The sequence below is a fragment of the Apium graveolens genome, chromosome 8, assembly GCF_009905375.1.
Source record: "Apium graveolens cultivar Ventura chromosome 8, ASM990537v1, whole genome shotgun sequence".
Lineage (NCBI taxonomy): Eukaryota > Viridiplantae > Streptophyta > Magnoliopsida > Apiales > Apiaceae > Apium > Apium graveolens.
In genome coordinates this window covers 267,193,494-267,212,084 of record NC_133654.1, presented here as the reverse complement: position 1 = coordinate 267,212,084, position 18,591 = coordinate 267,193,494, and the positions used below count along the sequence as shown (strand labels likewise).

The 18,591-nt window shown below is 34.4% G+C and overlaps 3 protein-coding genes across 3 annotated transcripts; 1 reads left to right on the top strand and 2 right to left on the bottom strand.

Moving 5' to 3' along the window:
• Window positions 1-1,131: 1,131 nt before the first annotated feature.
• LOC141678973 (uncharacterized) lies at window positions 1,132-4,468 on the bottom strand. The gene is made up of 5 exons (XM_074485444.1): window positions 4,408-4,468; window positions 3,987-4,310; window positions 3,730-3,822; window positions 2,926-3,423; window positions 1,132-1,541 (listed from the first exon to the last, which is right to left on the bottom strand). Exons 2-5 carry the CDS (start codon window positions 4,008-4,010, stop codon window positions 1,443-1,445), a joined length of 714 nt encoding a protein of 237 aa, XP_074341545.1. The 5' UTR covers window positions 4,011-4,310; window positions 4,408-4,468; the 3' UTR covers window positions 1,132-1,442.
• A 1,648-nt stretch (window positions 4,469-6,116) lies between these two features.
• LOC141680971 (uncharacterized) lies at window positions 6,117-9,353 on the bottom strand. The gene is made up of 5 exons (XM_074487041.1): window positions 9,317-9,353; window positions 7,208-8,711; window positions 7,029-7,116; window positions 6,752-6,911; window positions 6,117-6,664 (listed from the first exon to the last, which is right to left on the bottom strand). The coding sequence occupies exons 1-5, from the start codon at window positions 9,351-9,353 to the stop codon at window positions 6,117-6,119; spliced, it is 2,337 nt and encodes a 778-aa protein (XP_074343142.1).
• A 5,192-nt stretch (window positions 9,354-14,545) lies between these two features.
• LOC141680970 (F-box/kelch-repeat protein At3g23880-like) lies at window positions 14,546-15,679 on the top strand. Its single transcript, XM_074487040.1, has one exon. The coding sequence runs from the start codon at window positions 14,546-14,548 to the stop codon at window positions 15,677-15,679; it is 1,134 nt and encodes a 377-aa protein (XP_074343141.1).
• Window positions 15,680-18,591: the final 2,912 nt, after the last annotated feature.

Here is an 18,591-nt window from a genome sequence, read left to right as displayed (position 1 = left end):
TAATCTTATATAGCTATAAGCTTGTAATACTTCTGCAAAAGATAAGTTGTTGATTCAATTATGATATTCAAAATATGATGAAACACACACACAGACACACAAATGCTATATATATATGTAACGTGACTTAAACTCCTTAATCACTTTGTTAACAAAAGTTGGCATCCTGGGGGCCAATGTACTTGCAAAAATTTATTTAAAGGTCCTTTTCACATCAGAGTTCTTGATACTATATTTAGTAGTCAAAATTTCGCACTTGTCAATATTTATATGTGCCAATAAAGAAGTCAAAACCATTACCAAATAGATATACTTACTGTCCTTTCTCGATACCGATCAAAATTGGATGGGGGGCTTATTTCCCCAACAACCTTTTGAGTGTGTCTCGGATAGAGGTGTATAATTAGGTTATTGTGCTTGTCACGGTACTTGGCGCTCTATCTCCTCGCCCGGCATCAATATCTCATCCTCCTCGGGTTCATCCCACAAAGAACGTGAGGATCTCCCACTACAAGAAAAACGGCTAAATATGACCGAAATTTTCCAGTCATATTTAATCAAATTTGACCGCTGGCGGTCGTATTTAGCTAAATACGACCGAAATGTGTCGGTCTTTTTTAGGCTGGTCAAATTTAGTGAAATCGGTCAAAATTAATTAAATTTGACCGACCAAATATGACCGCTCAAATATGACCCACTAAATTTGACCGCCTAAAATCGACTTCAATCGGTCAGTTTTATATTTTGACCTTTGACTTCAAAATTTTCGTAAAAATTAAATTTCCCGCCTCTGGTCACAAAATACCACGGGTATCGGTCAAATTTATAAATTTGACTAGGTTATTTTTTGGTCAAAATTGTAAATATGACTCCGTTTGTGTTAGTCGAATTTATAAAAATGACTGATTTTGATCAAATTTAAAGAGCAAATGTGACTAATATTAGTCAGATATAATTATTGTATGAGATATTGGTATGTTAAATGTGACGAAAAGCGGACAGATTTAACATACAATTATTTAAAAAAAAACCGGCCCTGTGAACCAGTATATCCATAACCTGTATATCCCATCCACAATCTCCAAAAATAAACAAAAACTCAAACAATATAAAGATAAGTTTAAATTGTGCCATCCGAATAACTTCCTTAAAACATCCAAAAGGTTATACATGCCAATATATTGTCAAATGTTTGACATCTAATAGCTCAACAAGTTAAGCTAGGCTGGGAGATTGATTGTTCAATCCCAAAAAGTTAACCCAAAAGGAGACATATCACATAAGTTTTTGTCCCAAAAAGTTAGCTACCAAGGAGAAATTAGTTGTTATATCCCAAAATAATTATCTAACAGATGATATTAGTAGATATTTGAAGTTCATTCGACGGCAAAGTCAACCTACTTGTACTAGTTAGAGTACTAGTTAGAGCTGGGAGTGTTACGCTAATGGAGGGAGTAATTCTCAGCATCTTGATCTTCATCATCTTCATCGTTGTCTTGGAAGTGGTTGTCATACAAAGGAGCCTTTTCAATTCTAGTACCCTGCAATACATGGTATACATTATATAAGAACACAACATAAAAGAAATTAGCTTACATTATCACAAAATTTGTATACTGCCAACAAAGGTGTCTTTACTCAGCTGAGGATTTAGAAAAACTTAGTAATATTATTAACACACGCTATATTATCACCTGCAATAACTTTCAGAAGTCTGTAATAGAAACTTAGTTATAGGTAGTGGTTCATGGACCAAATAAATTTATATTTGTTATTTTTATGCTTCCTACTCACTAAGTGATATTACTTTTAAACCACGTAACAAAAACATGCACAAGGTGTGGTTAGTTATTATCTTACAAATTCAGGCACCATTACAATTATAAAACATACATTCCAGGTGTGTCACACATAAATTCCAGCATACACAAGTTTAGAGACACAGGTAAAAAAGCTATAATTTCCAAACTGTGAAACCCTTCCATCAGCCCAGAATTATAACGATAATCCTGAATAATTGTACACGAGTACCAGAAATTTCAGGCATCACAAATCAATGTCATCATATTCTTATTTCCAAAACCTTATCTCTTCACATATAATTATTGTTTAAATCTAAGCTTTTAAAAATGGCTGCCTATACATTTCATAGGCATTGTGTTTGTGTTACCATTCAACTCATCTGTCATTCCCTACTGTCTGAACCACTCTTGAAGAAAAGGCCAAGTTGAGCTATTTGACAAGAAGCTCCTGCTTTAATGCAATCAAATAATTATGTAGACTACAGTTATAGTTATTTTAGGACAATTTTTCACCTACAAACATACTTGAAATTCAAAACACCCCTGCCTAAACTTGTAAAAAATTAATACACTACTATTTTTTTGTCAATTTTCTCCAACCGACCTTTAGATTTTCTTGTTGTTGTGAAGCCAAATATTGTAGCTAAAATTTGGTTCACTTCCTCAATAATTTAACTCAAACTATCCCCTTTGTTAGAAATAATATCTTCTTGCATAAAACCTAAGTGGGAACTAGCTAGCACTTGTAAATTCATGGAAATTTCCTTCCCTTTATATGGTTTTGCATATTCTGGTCTCTTTTTCTTTTTTTACCAACTTTATTCAAATAATTTAACCACAGTTGACTTTATAACTTTATTGACTATTTATAGAAAAATATGAATAGATTCACTTCACTTGCTTTTCAAGGAAGCAATTTCCTTACTATATGTACTTTATTGTTATAAAATGTTCATAGTACACAGGCACTTTTGGCTCCATATTTGTTTTTGAATAATAGTTTTGAAGAAAATATAATATAACTATAGAATCAAATTTATCTCTATAGTTTAGGTAATGTGTATTACTGTAACTGAAATAAAGATGCCGTAGAAAATTATATGAACTAAGATAAGAAAGGTACCTCCAAAATGACTTTTTTGTTCAATGCCATGGCATCAACAACAAAGGCCGTCCCAAGCCGCATATATTCAGTCCATAACTCCTGCTGCTTCGGGTCATCTCGGTTCGGGAATGCTGCAGTGGCCAAGCTTTGCATTCGATCATTTAGTAATGCACGTGGCACCTCCGTCATCTCCAGGGAATGAACCATTAGGTGTATCTCACCAGAAACCCTGACTATCAAATCCAGATTATCATCAGAAATTGGCTGGGAAGAGGAACGAGAATTCTGTGTACTTTGGAAGCTAGTCAGTTCCGCTGCCTTGTAGCCTCCTATAATTTCAGCTACCGGATGTCGAGGATGAAGGACAGATATTCCCTTTTTCGGGGGCCTCGCTAGGATTGTTAGGCTCAATTCATTTTTCCGATGTATCTTCTTCAAACTAGCTGGTGATGGAGGTGGATCCAAAGTCATCTCTTCCGGTATGGATTGTGAAGCCCGCACCCTTTCCATATCTTCCTGCAACATGTAAAAGACATAAGTCCAAATTTACACAATCAAGCTGAAAATTGTTAAGTAACAAGAACAAAGAATTTAAACTAACTATAATTATATATATACTGCACGGCATTTACTTTTTAATCATGTTTGACGATTTGAATTTGAGAGTGCAGAACAATAACAATAAACCTATGAATAGATATGTTGCACAAAATTCTCTTTTAATTTTTACAGGGACGTTATTGATATCAAAACATTCTCCAAAATGAATGTAAATGTATGATCATATAAATGTAATGCTACTTGAATTATGTGTATGTATACCTTCAACTTTATAGTAGCCGGATTATCAAAGTGGTATACGTGGTCCATAAACTCCATATCAGAAATAGGTGCTTGTTTTTCCTCTTCAAGCCTCTGTAATTAAAAACATCAATTTACTTACAAATGGTTTACTTACAAATCATTTTATAAATTAGACATCTTATAATGTCTAATGAGCGTAAAGATTAAGGTACTTGAATCTGAGTAATCAAAATAAAGAACTAGACAAAAATTATTACTCACTAAAATTCGTATACCTCACGTCTCTCGTCAAAAGGCATTGCCCCGCTATAATGTTGATGTTCCAGCTGTGCTCGAGCATTCTTGGATTTGATAGACCTCTTCTTAAACAGGTCAGAATCCCAGTACTCATTGAGGCTGTCCCAAGTCCGCGGGCTGAAGTAATGTGGTCTGAAAGAACGTCGAGTAGCCGTGGTCGATCCTCCATTTCTCGCGTCATTAGCATCCCGCTCTGCCCTGGTCTTCTCCTGATAGGGAAGGCTCTTCCAATTTTTCTTCAAATACTCTTTTACCGCTCTATCCCCCTCTTCTTCAACTCCTTCTGGATAAGCATAGTACTTCTACCAAACGAGATACATGTACAAGTATAAAATTAAAAAGGTAAACAACTGCGTATAATTAATATGAAAAAATAAAAGGCATGAAAATTAAAAATACCTTAAATTCCTTAATACAACGGTCATAGAAGGCTTCACGTTCTGCTCCCTTTGATTGATGTGTATATTCATTCCAATTTACTTTAATTATGTAGCTCAAGGTCTTTTTTTTCTTAGCCTCCTTGATACTACAATTATTAGTTACAGTCAGATTTTTTTATAGTATATATAACATACTAGGATAAAATAGTCTTATGCTATTAGACATGTAATTTATACACTAGTATGCATCATAAGGAACAGATTAATCTTAATAATCAAGCAGGTAAAGGTATAAGTTTGTGCACATTCAATTGTATACACACAGTACTACACTTGTATCAAACCCGTATATATGTATAAGCAATATGTAGTAGGAAATAGAAATTACTTTCTTCCTTCGATAAAATGGACAATCTGCCTATCCGCATCTGTGGCAGGTCTCTTATTGTAGTCACCAACACAGCAGCTACGTTTAGCTCTCTGGAATGTTATATGCGGTACAATACGACTTTCCTGTCCTTCATCACCATTCTCCTCATCATTGTCATCATTATCGCCACCTTCCTCCCTATCTCCTTCATTTTCCGTTCCACTGCCATTCCCTCTACCAGTACCCCTTCCCTTTCCACCCCTTCCCTGTCCACCTCCTCCCTGTCCACCTCCCCCTCTTCCGCGTCCACCTCTTCCCCGTCCACCTCTTCCCCCTCTACTACCACCATTCCAGCTGCTACTAGACCCCAACGCCATAAGAATCACAAACAGAATCAACAAAAAACTACACCTACCAACCTGGATATATTAAAAAAAACAACAAATATCAAAACTAATTTATAGAACATGTTAAGATAAAAAAAATTAGACACAAATACATAAATTCAATCTTAAGCTCAAATTAAGAAAAGAGACAGAGTACTGCTTAGTATCACAATAAGATAACACAAACATAACATAATAAGAAAATTATACCTAACAAATACATAACAGCTGATAAAAAAGACTAAATTTTAGTTTGTTTATAACCAAACATAATAAGATAACACAAACATTAACAGAAAATACAGATTTAAGGGTGGAAAATAGAGATTCAAACTTTAAACCCACACATACAAAAAAGTGATGAAAATATCAAATAAACACAATTAAATCATCAATAGAACAAAATAATTATCCAAAAAGGAGAATAGACAACCGTAATCAAATGTTAATCACCAAAATACCCAAAATATACAAAACCCTAAATGGATAATAGTTTCTCAAAACATTACCACCGTGATTGCTAAGTTTCGCTTCATTTGAATGAGCTTTTTGGCTTCGTTGGCTAAGTTTTTGGAGAATTTGAAGTCTGAGAGATAAAACCCTAGTATTTCTGTGCGGCGCTGTTTAGGGAGATAATGGATGGTGAAGTCAACAAAATGTTATAAAAAAAATTTATATACAGGCTTAATATGACCGCGTCGAGTGAATTTTTCCCGTGTCATTTAATTTTGACCGAACCCGGTCATATAATTTGAGGCTTCAGTTTAACTTCCAGTAGCTACTGCCCAATTTTTCCTGTTTCCAAAATAATACAATTTAAACATTACAAAGTTCTAAATATGAATAAAAATCATGAAATATAGTAAATTTAATTAAAATAAGTAAATATCAAATTTACGGAATGTATTAAAATTCATGAAAAATGTCCTACTAATATCCGCATTGGTACAAATTAACTAGAAAACAATTGAACTATGTCAAATCATCGTTATCACTTCCATCATCAATGTTCATGTCTTCATTTTGATTTTCTTTATTTCTCGCATTTTGTTCTTCTTCATAGTCATCCACGAAATGATTATTTTCAAACATTGTCAAGTCAATAAAGAAATTTATCGGATCATCAACGACCACTCTTTCCACATGTGAAGATGAAGCATTTGATTCTTCATTTTGAAAAGCATCATCATTGAATATATTTTCTTCTCTAGATGTCACGCTTTCATCGACTTGTCGGCTCTTTGTTGTTAGGATAGTATACCATGATGACTTTGGATTTGCAATATTTGGGGCATAATATACTTGATGAGCTTGGCTAGCCAACACAAACACATCTTCGGCATTTAGCTTCGATTTAACATCTACGGTTATCATCCGATTTCTATCAATTTTGACATGTCTTGTATGATCAAACCAATGACATTTGAAGACGACAATTTCATGCCCATTGCGATATCGAAGCTTTAGAACTTCTTGTAGTCTCCCGTAATTATTTCCATGACTTTCTTTGTAAGAAGTCCCTACAATTTAAAATGTGTCAAAATTGGATTTATACATAATGAAGACCAAATTCAACCTAAATTTTATGATTATATAAAATTTCTCACCAATTACAACTACACCGGAATTTGATGATGTGAGCTCATTAGAATTTGCACAAGCAAATTTATAACCATTGCACTTGCATGTTTTATAAGATTCAACTTTATAAATAGGACCTCTTATTAAATCTATAAATTTGTCCTTGAGCTCTCCATCATCTTGTACCTAAAATATTGTACATAACAAAAATTACACAAGTACATGAATAAACTTGTGTGTATATGTATATATATATATTTGCACACATAAAAATATACACACATTTATATATTTAAAATTTACCCTTCTTTCGAACCAATCCAAAAAATTATCTTTTTGAAATTGATCTTTTTCGGCATCATTGTAGTGCGGGTATTGTTTTTGCACCAACCTATGAAATCCACTAAACATTAAATTAGATTAGTAAATTGAATAAGAAAGTTATCATGATTGTGTAAAGATGGTCAAAATAAATATCTTACCGCAAATATTTTCCAACCTCGGGTGAGTTGATAAGAACATAGTACGTTACAAGTCTATGTTCATCATCACTCAAGATTCTATCTCTATTCCGTAGACCGGGTAGCGTTGGATATGTGTAAACTTCCAACAAATTGGGATCATGAGATTGTCGGGGTGCCTCATTTCGACGAAGTCGATTATGCATGGTTGCAATTTTAGAATCAAAGTATAATGAGCAAAAGTGTACACCCTCCTCCTCAATATATCGTTCGGCTATTGAACCCTCGACTCGAGCTTTGTTTCTAACTTTCAACTTCAAAATGTGCAAATATCTTTCAACAAAATACATCCATCGAAAATTACACGGGCCACCCAATTTACACTCTGTAGCCAAATGTAGTGGCAAATGCTCCATCGGATCAAAAAAACTTGGAGTGTACATGACATCAAGTTTTGACATGATTCTCGCTATGTCCTTCTCCATTTTTTCCAAATCACCGTACTTTAGAGTTGAAGAACATAAATCTTGGAAGAAGTTAGATAACTCAATAAGAACATCCGCTACATGCCTAGGTAGTAAGTCACGACAAATCATAGGCAACAATTTTTGCATAAAAATATGACAATCATGCGACTTCATTCCGTGAATAGATTTTGTTTCAAAATTAACACACCTGGATATATTAGAGGCGTACCCATCAGGAAGCTGAAGTGTGTAAATCCATCTAAACAACTTAAGAAGTTGATCCCTGGAAAGCACATATGGGGCATTTGGCATTGTACCATCATCTTGAATCCACAATTCACGATGCACACCTAGTTCTTTACAATCTTCTCTTGCTTTTCTATTGTCTTTCGTTTTCTTAGTGTCACCAATCATTGTAAAAAATATGTTCTCAAAAACATTTTTTTCGGTATGCATGACATCAATGTTGTGACGAAGAGTGAGTGTCTCCCAATATGGAAGCTCAAAAAATGGAGAAAAGTGAGTCCAATTATGTGTCATACCATAGTCCCTCGGTTTTCTCCAAGATGTCTTTCCTGAAGGAGGAAACTGCGTATCCTCACAAAGACTCCTTACTAGTGATCCTGGATAACGATATGTAACTGAATGTGCTTCAGTTCTTCCAAACTTTGTAAACCTTCTCAACGGGTCATCCGGTTCTAAGAAATATCGAGCAGTTCCATAAAAACTAGGCTTACCACCATGCTTTAGTTGATTGGCTTTTACTTGTCCCATACAAATATGACATGCCAACTTCCCCTTTGTGGACCACCCACTAAGCATTCCAAGTGCAGGAAAGTCACTGATTGTCCACATTAATGCCGCCTTCATCATAAAATTTGTACAAGAAAACCTATCATAAGTTTCTGCTCCGGTGCGCCATAATATTTTCAATTCATCAATCAATGGTCGGAGGTAAACATGAAGATCTTTTGTTGGATCATTCGGCCCAGGAATCAGAAGAGGCATAAACATGTAGGGAGCTTTCGTGCACATAGATGGAGGAAGGTTGTAAACTACTACAACCACAGGCCAAACAGTATATTAATACTCACCATAAAAGTTCAATTAACTATAATCATGGTTCACAGCTAATAATAACACTAATTTCATCAACAAATTAGGAATCCCCAAAAATACATACACATGTGTACAACCAAATAATAGCTCCATACTATGTTAAGAAAGTAAAATTAATTAAATGCAAAAGTTAAGGAATGAAACTTACTTGATGATTAATTAGATCTCATGAAAAATGAGGACAAAGGGTGGAGTTATGGTGTACAAAGGGTGGAGTTATGGTGGAAGAAGAAGGCAAAATGAGAGGAGAAAGTTTAGTAAAGAAAGGAAAGTTTAGAAAAGAAGCAGAAGGTATCAGATCTAAAACGGGTAAATTTGACCGACTGCGGTCATATTTATAAATACGACCAAAGCAACGGTAAGGCAGTCAAATTTAATAAATTATTAAAATTTGCCTAAAAAATAGTTAATAACAAAATTGACCGATGACAGTCAAACTTAGTTATGACCGACTTCAGTCAAATTTGGTTCCTGATAATTTCTCTTAGTTTTGGCGGGAATTTTGGCGCCATTTTTTTTATGGCCAAGCATAAATATGACCGACCTCGGTCATATTTGTTCCGCTCAATTTTGGCCGCCATGGCGGGAAATTTCCCTCCAATTTTTGGCAATGTTAAAAACTAAATATGACCGATTAAATGTGACCGATAATAAAATTGACTTTCATCGGTCATATTTAATTCTTGACCAGGTTTAGAATGCTGGTTGACATTAAATTTGACCGCCGGCAGTCAAATTTAAGTATGACCAATTATATATGTAAGTTGACCATAAATATGACCAGCGTCGGTCAAATTTAGCCGCAGTCATATTTATCCGGTCAAATTTACCCTTGTTTTCTTGTAGTGTCCCCTAGAACCACCACCTTTGTCCCACCAGCACCACATGTGCCACCACCAGCACTACTTCTGCCCCTACGTAGCCTATGAGGCGTGTTTATTTGGGTCCTTGATTCTTTGCACGTCTCCCCCACCAGCCTCTTGCCTTTATCTTTTACCATCAACGCCGAAATAATGACAAGAAAAGCTCCGATCACAACAACATACCAAAATACGCCCTGCATTGCATAGGACCAAAACCAAAGTGATAACACACACGAAGTACTACACTTACCATATATTAATAAATTTGACATATATTAACGCCAATTTGACATATTGACTCAAAAATCAACATCTTTGTAATAAAATGTAAAATTTAATGAAGCCTAAATTTGTAATTTTATAAACTCAAAAATGACAAAAAAAACTATATATTTAATCCCATGCATATCAACTATTTTTACACTTCAAGTCAACATAACGATATTCCTCATATCGATCTTCGTATCTTTTGCCTTCCTTATGCCCTTGAACAACTCGTTCTACATGTCCAACATCCTTTGACCGTTATCATCCTTTCGACCATCATCACATGGTCGGGACAGGTTTTGGGGAGAGTCATTTGCACTATCATTCAATTCAAATGTTCTCGTTCTAGGATTATCTAGTTTTTGATCGTCTAATGCCCTCATCCGCGTATAAATCTGATTGTTATCTTCTTGATGATCTTGAGGGCGATGATAATTCTGAGTAAAAAATGATGTATGAATTTCCTTAGACATGGGTGCATAACCGATGTGAAAGACTATGACTTTTCTCCACACCCACCTAGACATCGGTGCAGAACCGATATTTATTAACCATTTTCCTGTAATGAGAGTTCTATTATGCACCTGTTTAAACTCTTTCTCCGAATTTCTCCCCATCGAGAATATTCTTTTTGTATGAAGTTGAGAATTTCCATTATTTCGGCTGAAGAGCCTATAGGGAATGAACAAGTTCCAATAAGTTTCTGAAAATATCTCGGGAAAAAACTTGACCAATTCACCAAGTGAGAATCATAAATTTATTTGAAATGAAATTAGTCACTTTTGTTAAATTTCATAGTTACCTTTGCATCATCCATTTTATGGTTATTTTATTCAGGTTATATTGAAACATGCTGAAAATTCTTCTGAAAATAAAATAAGTGTGAAAGAAGCAACCAATGTGATAATGCATTCACGCTTTTAAAATTATGGCATAGAATACGCGGATTAATAGCCCTCTGTTTTTTTACCAAATCTATATCTAACAGTTAGTAAAGCACACACTTCTTATAAAAAAAAGTTATCGTCCTTATATTGATATCTCTAGTAGGAATATGAAGAAAGATAAATTTGAGTAACATGGGTTTCACTCTTGAAACTTTATCATCTAATTCTTTCTTAAAGTAAGAATTCATTGTTACCCAGTCGTAGGATGGGGCAAATTTCAAGGATGACTATCTTCTTTCATCTCTAAGATCATACCCAGATAAAAAATAGTACACGTACGAAATTAATTTCCAAAATAGTTATAAAAAATTTTGTTGGCTACATGTAAATGAAATCCGGAATTCACACTAATAACACCCTTTCAAATTATTTCATATTGCCCCTTCACCCATGTCACGTCATTTTATAACATTTTTTTTCTAATTTTTGTGCGTCTAGTATTACTCATCTAAGAATACTTGCAAACCCTTGTTGAGAAGAAAATGAAATTAACTTGAAAATGGTAATTAGCAGGATGTTGTGTGAAAATTGGGTTAAAAATATTAATAATGATAATAGGAAACAAAATGATTTATTGAGGTCGTATTGTAACATATTGTCATATATTATTAAATTTTAATTTACAATTAATTTTAGAAAATATTAAACGAATTCTAATTAGAGAAATAAATTTTGAAATTGTGTCAAAATTGTTATAGATATAAATTGATAATATTTAATACCCAAAACAGACTTTTGAAAAAAATGCCGTTTGACTAGGGTTTTGGATTAGGGTTTTTATCGCTACATATATAGGTAGGACCATCCTTTTATCTAGACATCATTCAGCCACCAAACATCATTCGGCCACCAAACTACTTTCTATTCCTTCAGACAATGAGATCTAAGAAATTCAAGCCAATGGCAAGTCATGAAAGCACAAACCCTGACACCATCCCTTTCATTCCAGAAGAAATCATGTACAACGTGTTTTTAAGGCTGACAGTGAGGGATCTTTCCCGATGTAAGGGAGTTTGCAACTCATGGCGGTCTATAATTTCTAGTTCCCATTTTATCAAAACACACCTCTCTAAATCATCTAATGACCCTCATTTTACTCAACATCGTCTCCTTTCTAGTTATACACCTTTTAATTCGGATCTTCAGCTAAAAAGTTAATAAATTGGGGACAGGTTTTTAATTCGGATCTTCAGCTAAAAAGTCAAATTTGGTTCCTGATAATTTCTCTTAGTTTTGGCGGGAATTTTGGCGCCATTTTTTTTATGGCCAAGCATAAATATGACCGACCTCGGTCATATTTGTTCCGCTCAATTTTGGCCGCCATGGCGGGAAATTTCCCTCCAATTTTTGGCAATGTTAAAAACTAAATATGACCGATTAAATGTGACCGATAATAAAATTGACTTTCATCGGTCATATTTAATTCTTGACCAGGTTTAGAATGCTGGTTGACATTAAATTTGACCGCCGGCAGTCAAATTTAAGTATGACCAATTATATATGTAAGTTGACCATAAATATGACCAGCGTCGGTCAAATTTAGCCGCAGTCATATTTATCCGGTCAAATTTACCCTTGTTTTCTTGTAGTGTCCCCTAGAACCACCACCTTTGTCCCACCAGCACCACATGTGCCACCACCAGCACTACTTCTGCCCCTACGTAGCCTATGAGGCGTGTTTATTTGGGTCCTTGATTCTTTGCACGTCTCCCCCACCAGCCTCTTGCCTTTATCTTTTACCATCAACGCCGAAATAATGACAAGAAAAGCTCCGATCACAACAACATACCAAAATACGCCCTGCATTGCATAGGACCAAAACCAAAGTGATAACACACACGAAGTACTACACTTACCATATATTAATAAATTTGACATATATTAACGCCAATTTGACATATTGACTCAAAAATCAACATCTTTGTAATAAAATGTAAAATTTAATGAAGCCTAAATTTGTAATTTTATAAACTCAAAAATGACAAAAAAAACTATATATTTAATCCCATGCATATCAACTATTTTTACACTTCAAGTCAACATAACGATATTCCTCATATCGATCTTCGTATCTTTTGCCTTCCTTATGCCCTTGAACAACTCGTTCTACATGTCCAACATCCTTTGACCGTTATCATCCTTTCGACCATCATCACATGGTCGGGACAGGTTTTGGGGAGAGTCATTTGCACTATCATTCAATTCAAATGTTCTCGTTCTAGGATTATCTAGTTTTTGATCGTCTAATGCCCTCATCCGCGTATAAATCTGATTGTTATCTTCTTGATGATCTTGAGGGCGATGATAATTCTGAGTAAAAAATGATGTATGAATTTCCTTAGACATGGGTGCATAACCGATGTGAAAGACTATGACTTTTCTCCACACCCACCTAGACATCGGTGCAGAACCGATATTTATTAACCATTTTCCTGTAATGAGAGTTCTATTATGCACCTGTTTAAACTCTTTCTCCGAATTTCTCCCCATCGAGAATATTCTTTTTGTATGAAGTTGAGAATTTCCATTATTTCGGCTGAAGAGCCTATAGGGAATGAACAAGTTCCAATAAGTTTCTGAAAATATCTCGGGAAAAAACTTGACCAATTCACCAAGTGAGAATCATAAATTTATTTGAAATGAAATTAGTCACTTTTGTTAAATTTCATAGTTACCTTTGCATCATCCATTTTATGGTTATTTTATTCAGGTTATATTGAAACATGCTGAAAATTCTTCTGAAAATAAAATAAGTGTGAAAGAAGCAACCAATGTGATAATGCATTCACGCTTTTAAAATTATGGCATAGAATACGCGGATTAATAGCCCTCTGTTTTTTTACCAAATCTATATCTAACAGTTAGTAAAGCACACACTTCTTATAAAAAAAAGTTATCGTCCTTATATTGATATCTCTAGTAGGAATATGAAGAAAGATAAATTTGAGTAACATGGGTTTCACTCTTGAAACTTTATCATCTAATTCTTTCTTAAAGTAAGAATTCATTGTTACCCAGTCGTAGGATGGGGCAAATTTCAAGGATGACTATCTTCTTTCATCTCTAAGATCATACCCAGATAAAAAATAGTACACGTACGAAATTAATTTCCAAAATAGTTATAAAAAATTTTGTTGGCTACATGTAAATGAAATCCGGAATTCACACTAATAACACCCTTTCAAATTATTTCATATTGCCCCTTCACCCATGTCACGTCATTTTATAACATTTTTTTTCTAATTTTTGTGCGTCTAGTATTACTCATCTAAGAATACTTGCAAACCCTTGTTGAGAAGAAAATGAAATTAACTTGAAAATGGTAATTAGCAGGATGTTGTGTGAAAATTGGGTTAAAAATATTAATAATGATAATAGGAAACAAAATGATTTATTGAGGTCGTATTGTAACATATTGTCATATATTATTAAATTTTAATTTACAATTAATTTTAGAAAATATTAAACGAATTCTAATTAGAGAAATAAATTTTGAAATTGTGTCAAAATTGTTATAGATATAAATTGATAATATTTAATACCCAAAACAGACTTTTGAAAAAAATGCCGTTTGACTAGGGTTTTGGATTAGGGTTTTTATCGCTACATATATAGGTAGGACCATCCTTTTATCTAGACATCATTCAGCCACCAAACATCATTCGGCCACCAAACTACTTTCTATTCCTTCAGACAATGAGATCTAAGAAATTCAAGCCAATGGCAAGTCATGAAAGCACAAACCCTGACACCATCCCTTTCATTCCAGAAGAAATCATGTACAACGTGTTTTTAAGGCTGACAGTGAGGGATCTTTCCCGATGTAAGGGAGTTTGCAACTCATGGCGGTCTATAATTTCTAGTTCCCATTTTATCAAAACACACCTCTCTAAATCATCTAATGACCCTCATTTTACTCAACATCGTCTCCTTTCTAGTTATACACCTTTTAATTCGGATCTTCAGCTAAAAAGTTGTTCCATATATTCACTGCTTAATGAGCCTCACAATATTGAAGCCCTTGAGCTTGAATATCCGGATACAATCACCTATGTAGTAGGTTACTGTAATGGGTTGATTTGTTTAACAGGTCGCGGTAACTACGTTTTCTTTTGGAACCCATCCACAAGAAATTCAAGAAAACTACCTATGCTTGATACGATTACTCGTCGTTATAAGCATATAACCTATGGGTTTTGCTACAATGAATTAGCCGATGATTTTAAAGTATTTGCGGTCGCTACCACTGATTGGAAACATGAAATGTCAGTTTATAGCTCAAAATCTGACTCTTGGAGATTGATTGGAGATTTTGTTTCTTATAAGCTGCCGTCTGGAGGGTACTTGGGAAATGGAGCTATGCACTGGCTTGTCACTCCCAATCTGCAGCTTAAAGACGTCCCACAAAGGTTTCCTTATATTATTTCTCTTGATGTAATAAGGGATACATTTCGAGAAGTTATGCTGCCAAACTGTGGAGAAGCTATAATGACATGGAGTGTGGGCACTTTCTGTGAAAACCTTTGTGTGCTCCGCAAGATGTCCCTTGATGCCCGTGTCGAGTTATGGGTAATGAGAGATTGTGGTGATCAAGATTCATGGATAAAATTGTTCACCATCCCACATATGGATAGGCTAAATCGCAGCCTTTATGTTACACCTACACCTATCTGCACTTCTGTAAATGGTGATATTATGCTTCTTGTGGATTCAACCATAGTACTCTACGACACAAAGGATAACACATTCAGGGATCTGCTAAACAACAGAAGTTGTCTGAGTTCAAAAGTGTATACCTATGTTGAGAGTTTAGTTTCACCCAGCTTGTAAACATCAGCAAGTGAAAAGAAATGAAAATATTTATATTTACATGTTTTTTATATTACTTCTTCAGACTACTGTGATTAGGGGAAGACTTTAAAAAAATTGTATGTATAAAACCTAATTTATAATATGCATAGTAAAAGTTTATATTTATATTGATTGATTTATTTAATTACAAAAGATTCAAATGTATTATGTAATATTACATTTTATCTATCATATTCTATGATGGGGTGTGTTTTCCTGTATTAGGGTTGCTATTCTAATATGCAACAAGTTGCTTGTATTCACACCTATGTGATGATATTATGTTCAAATTATAAAAACTAAAATGACATATATTTTAGAAAATTGTCCATATATATATAAATGTATTTGTGGTTTCTATATTCAATGCATTCTTATAGATGCATGTAATATCTGAAACTATTCATAAAACATAAATTTCTTAGAATCCCATATTTAGGCCGTGCAGATTTTTTTATGAACCACTATAGTTTAAATTTTTAATAAAAATTGGTCGTATTGAAATATTTAATTATTTGAGTAAGATTTTATATGTTCTTTCCCGAGTTATTAGTATAAAAATTATTTTTGTCTAAAATTTTCATATGACTACATATTCATGTACTCTAAATGTGTTCATATGAGGACATATCGTGCATGTTAATAATCTAGCTAGACATTATATGGTATAAACTGCAAAAGTCAAATCTTGTGTCTTCAAAAATATAAAATTCTGTATTACTTTTTTCCATTATAACACACATATATATATATATATATATATATCATTCTTTCTTTACATATATGCTTTTATTTAATATAGAATATATAATTAATGTATTTTTACCCTAAACCCTAAGTCCTAAATTTAAAGAAAAATGACCGATAATAACCCTTCGGTCGATTTTATCCATTTTTTATTTAAATTTACGATCGTCTTTCGGCCGATCCACGTGGTCGGTATAATATGCGACCGAAGTAGTCATTTTAGCCTCGCGAAATTTTTGGGTTAAGTTTAATACGGACCAAATTGTACCGACTAGTTTTGAATGATACAGTCGTTATACTTAAATTATTTTTTAATTATAGTTAAAAAATATTGGGGAACGTGGAGTTCGACACACACTTAAATGCTCCCGTAAACTATAGTTACATAATTTTTTTTTAATTATTTAATTTTAAATAAAAATTCAATGTTTAAATACAAAGAACGAAAAATTAAAAAATAAATTATGGAAGTATACTTTATATTCACCTTAAAATGCGTGCCATCTATTAAAAAAATATGTAGAAAATTGAATGGGACAGAAGCAGTAATAAACAATTAACTAAAAACTACTAATTAGCGCCACCATCGTATTCGTGGCCACCGTCATCTTCGTGGCCATCATTTTCATCGTCCCCTTCCCGGTCATGCTCCTCATTTTCGTCCTCCTCTTTTCCCTCCTCGCTGCTGGTGGTTTTCCCTCCTCGCTGCTGGTGGTGGTGTCATCTCTGCCTTCTTCAGCCCCCCTTATAGCCTAAAATACAGTTGAGTTAAAACGCCTCAAAATAACACTATTAGGCCTAAATTGAGAAATTTTATGATTTTACCTCTTTGTGCTCCACCTTATACTTTTCCAGATTAGGGTGAGTAAGGTCCCGACATAACGGGTCACCTCTCCAAGAAGGGTAGCTGAGAAGACGGTGACATAATTGTCTACATTGTTATGCATATCAAGCATGACCTGGGCAATGATATTTACTCTCTTGTATGTGGGTTCCTGATGGTATTTGGATGTATTTCCTGCTACACCTTCCATTATATCCGGACCACGTTGTAAAAAATACCATCCGGCATAATAGATCCACGTGCGGGTTGGCTACAAGATGCGGCATCATCACCACGTCGAGCTTTATAATTCGCAGAAAGATCAGGGAGGCGTGAAGATGCCGAAATTTTTGGAAAACTAGGTAGCTCTTTTTTGGGAGGCCTTGTCATTACCGGTGCAACTGCCTCGAGCCACCATTGGATAGGATGTCCAGCTGCCTCTACCTTTCGGGCATTGCATCCAATGCATCCCGATTCTTGTACTTAATATTTTAAAAAATAAATGCTCGATGCGTAAAATCCAAAAATATGTACTAAAAACTATCAAAAATTTCTTATATATTCATGAGCTTTTGCACCGGCATTATGCTTTTTATTTTGCTCCTTGCGATTCCCGGATTCAAAGAGCAATGTTGGTGGGATGAAATTTGCAATGGTCTCGTGCATCCTTCCACCATTCATTATCACCGCGATTGACCTCTGACAACGGCAAACCCCTCTTATCGGCATCAGAGTATGCCTTTGATTTCACCTCGTTCAGTTTTTTTATTGCATTCATGTGTGTTACAAAATCTTTGTAAACATTGACCTTACTGAGAGTAATCTTATATAGCTATAAGCTTGTAATACTTCTGCAAAAGATAAGTTGTTGATTCAATTATGATATTCAAAATATGATGAAACACACACACAGACACACAAATGCTATATATATATGTAACGTGACTTAAACTCCTTAATCACTTTGTTAACAAAAGTTGGCATCCTGGGGCCAATGTACTTGCAAAAATTTATTTAAAGGTCCTTTTCACATCAGAGTTCTTGATACTATATTTAGTAGTCAAAATTTCGCACTTGTCAATATTTATATGTGCCAATAAAGAAGTCAAAACCATTACCAAATAGATATACTTACTGTCCTTTCTCGATACCGATCAAAATTGGATGGGGGGCTTATTTCCCCAACAACCTTTTGAGTGTGTCTCGGATAGAGGTGTATAATTAGGTTATTGTGCTTGTCACGGTACTTGGCGCTCTATCTCCTCGCCCGGCATCAATATCTCATCCTCCTCGGGTTCATCCCACAAAGAACGTGAGGATC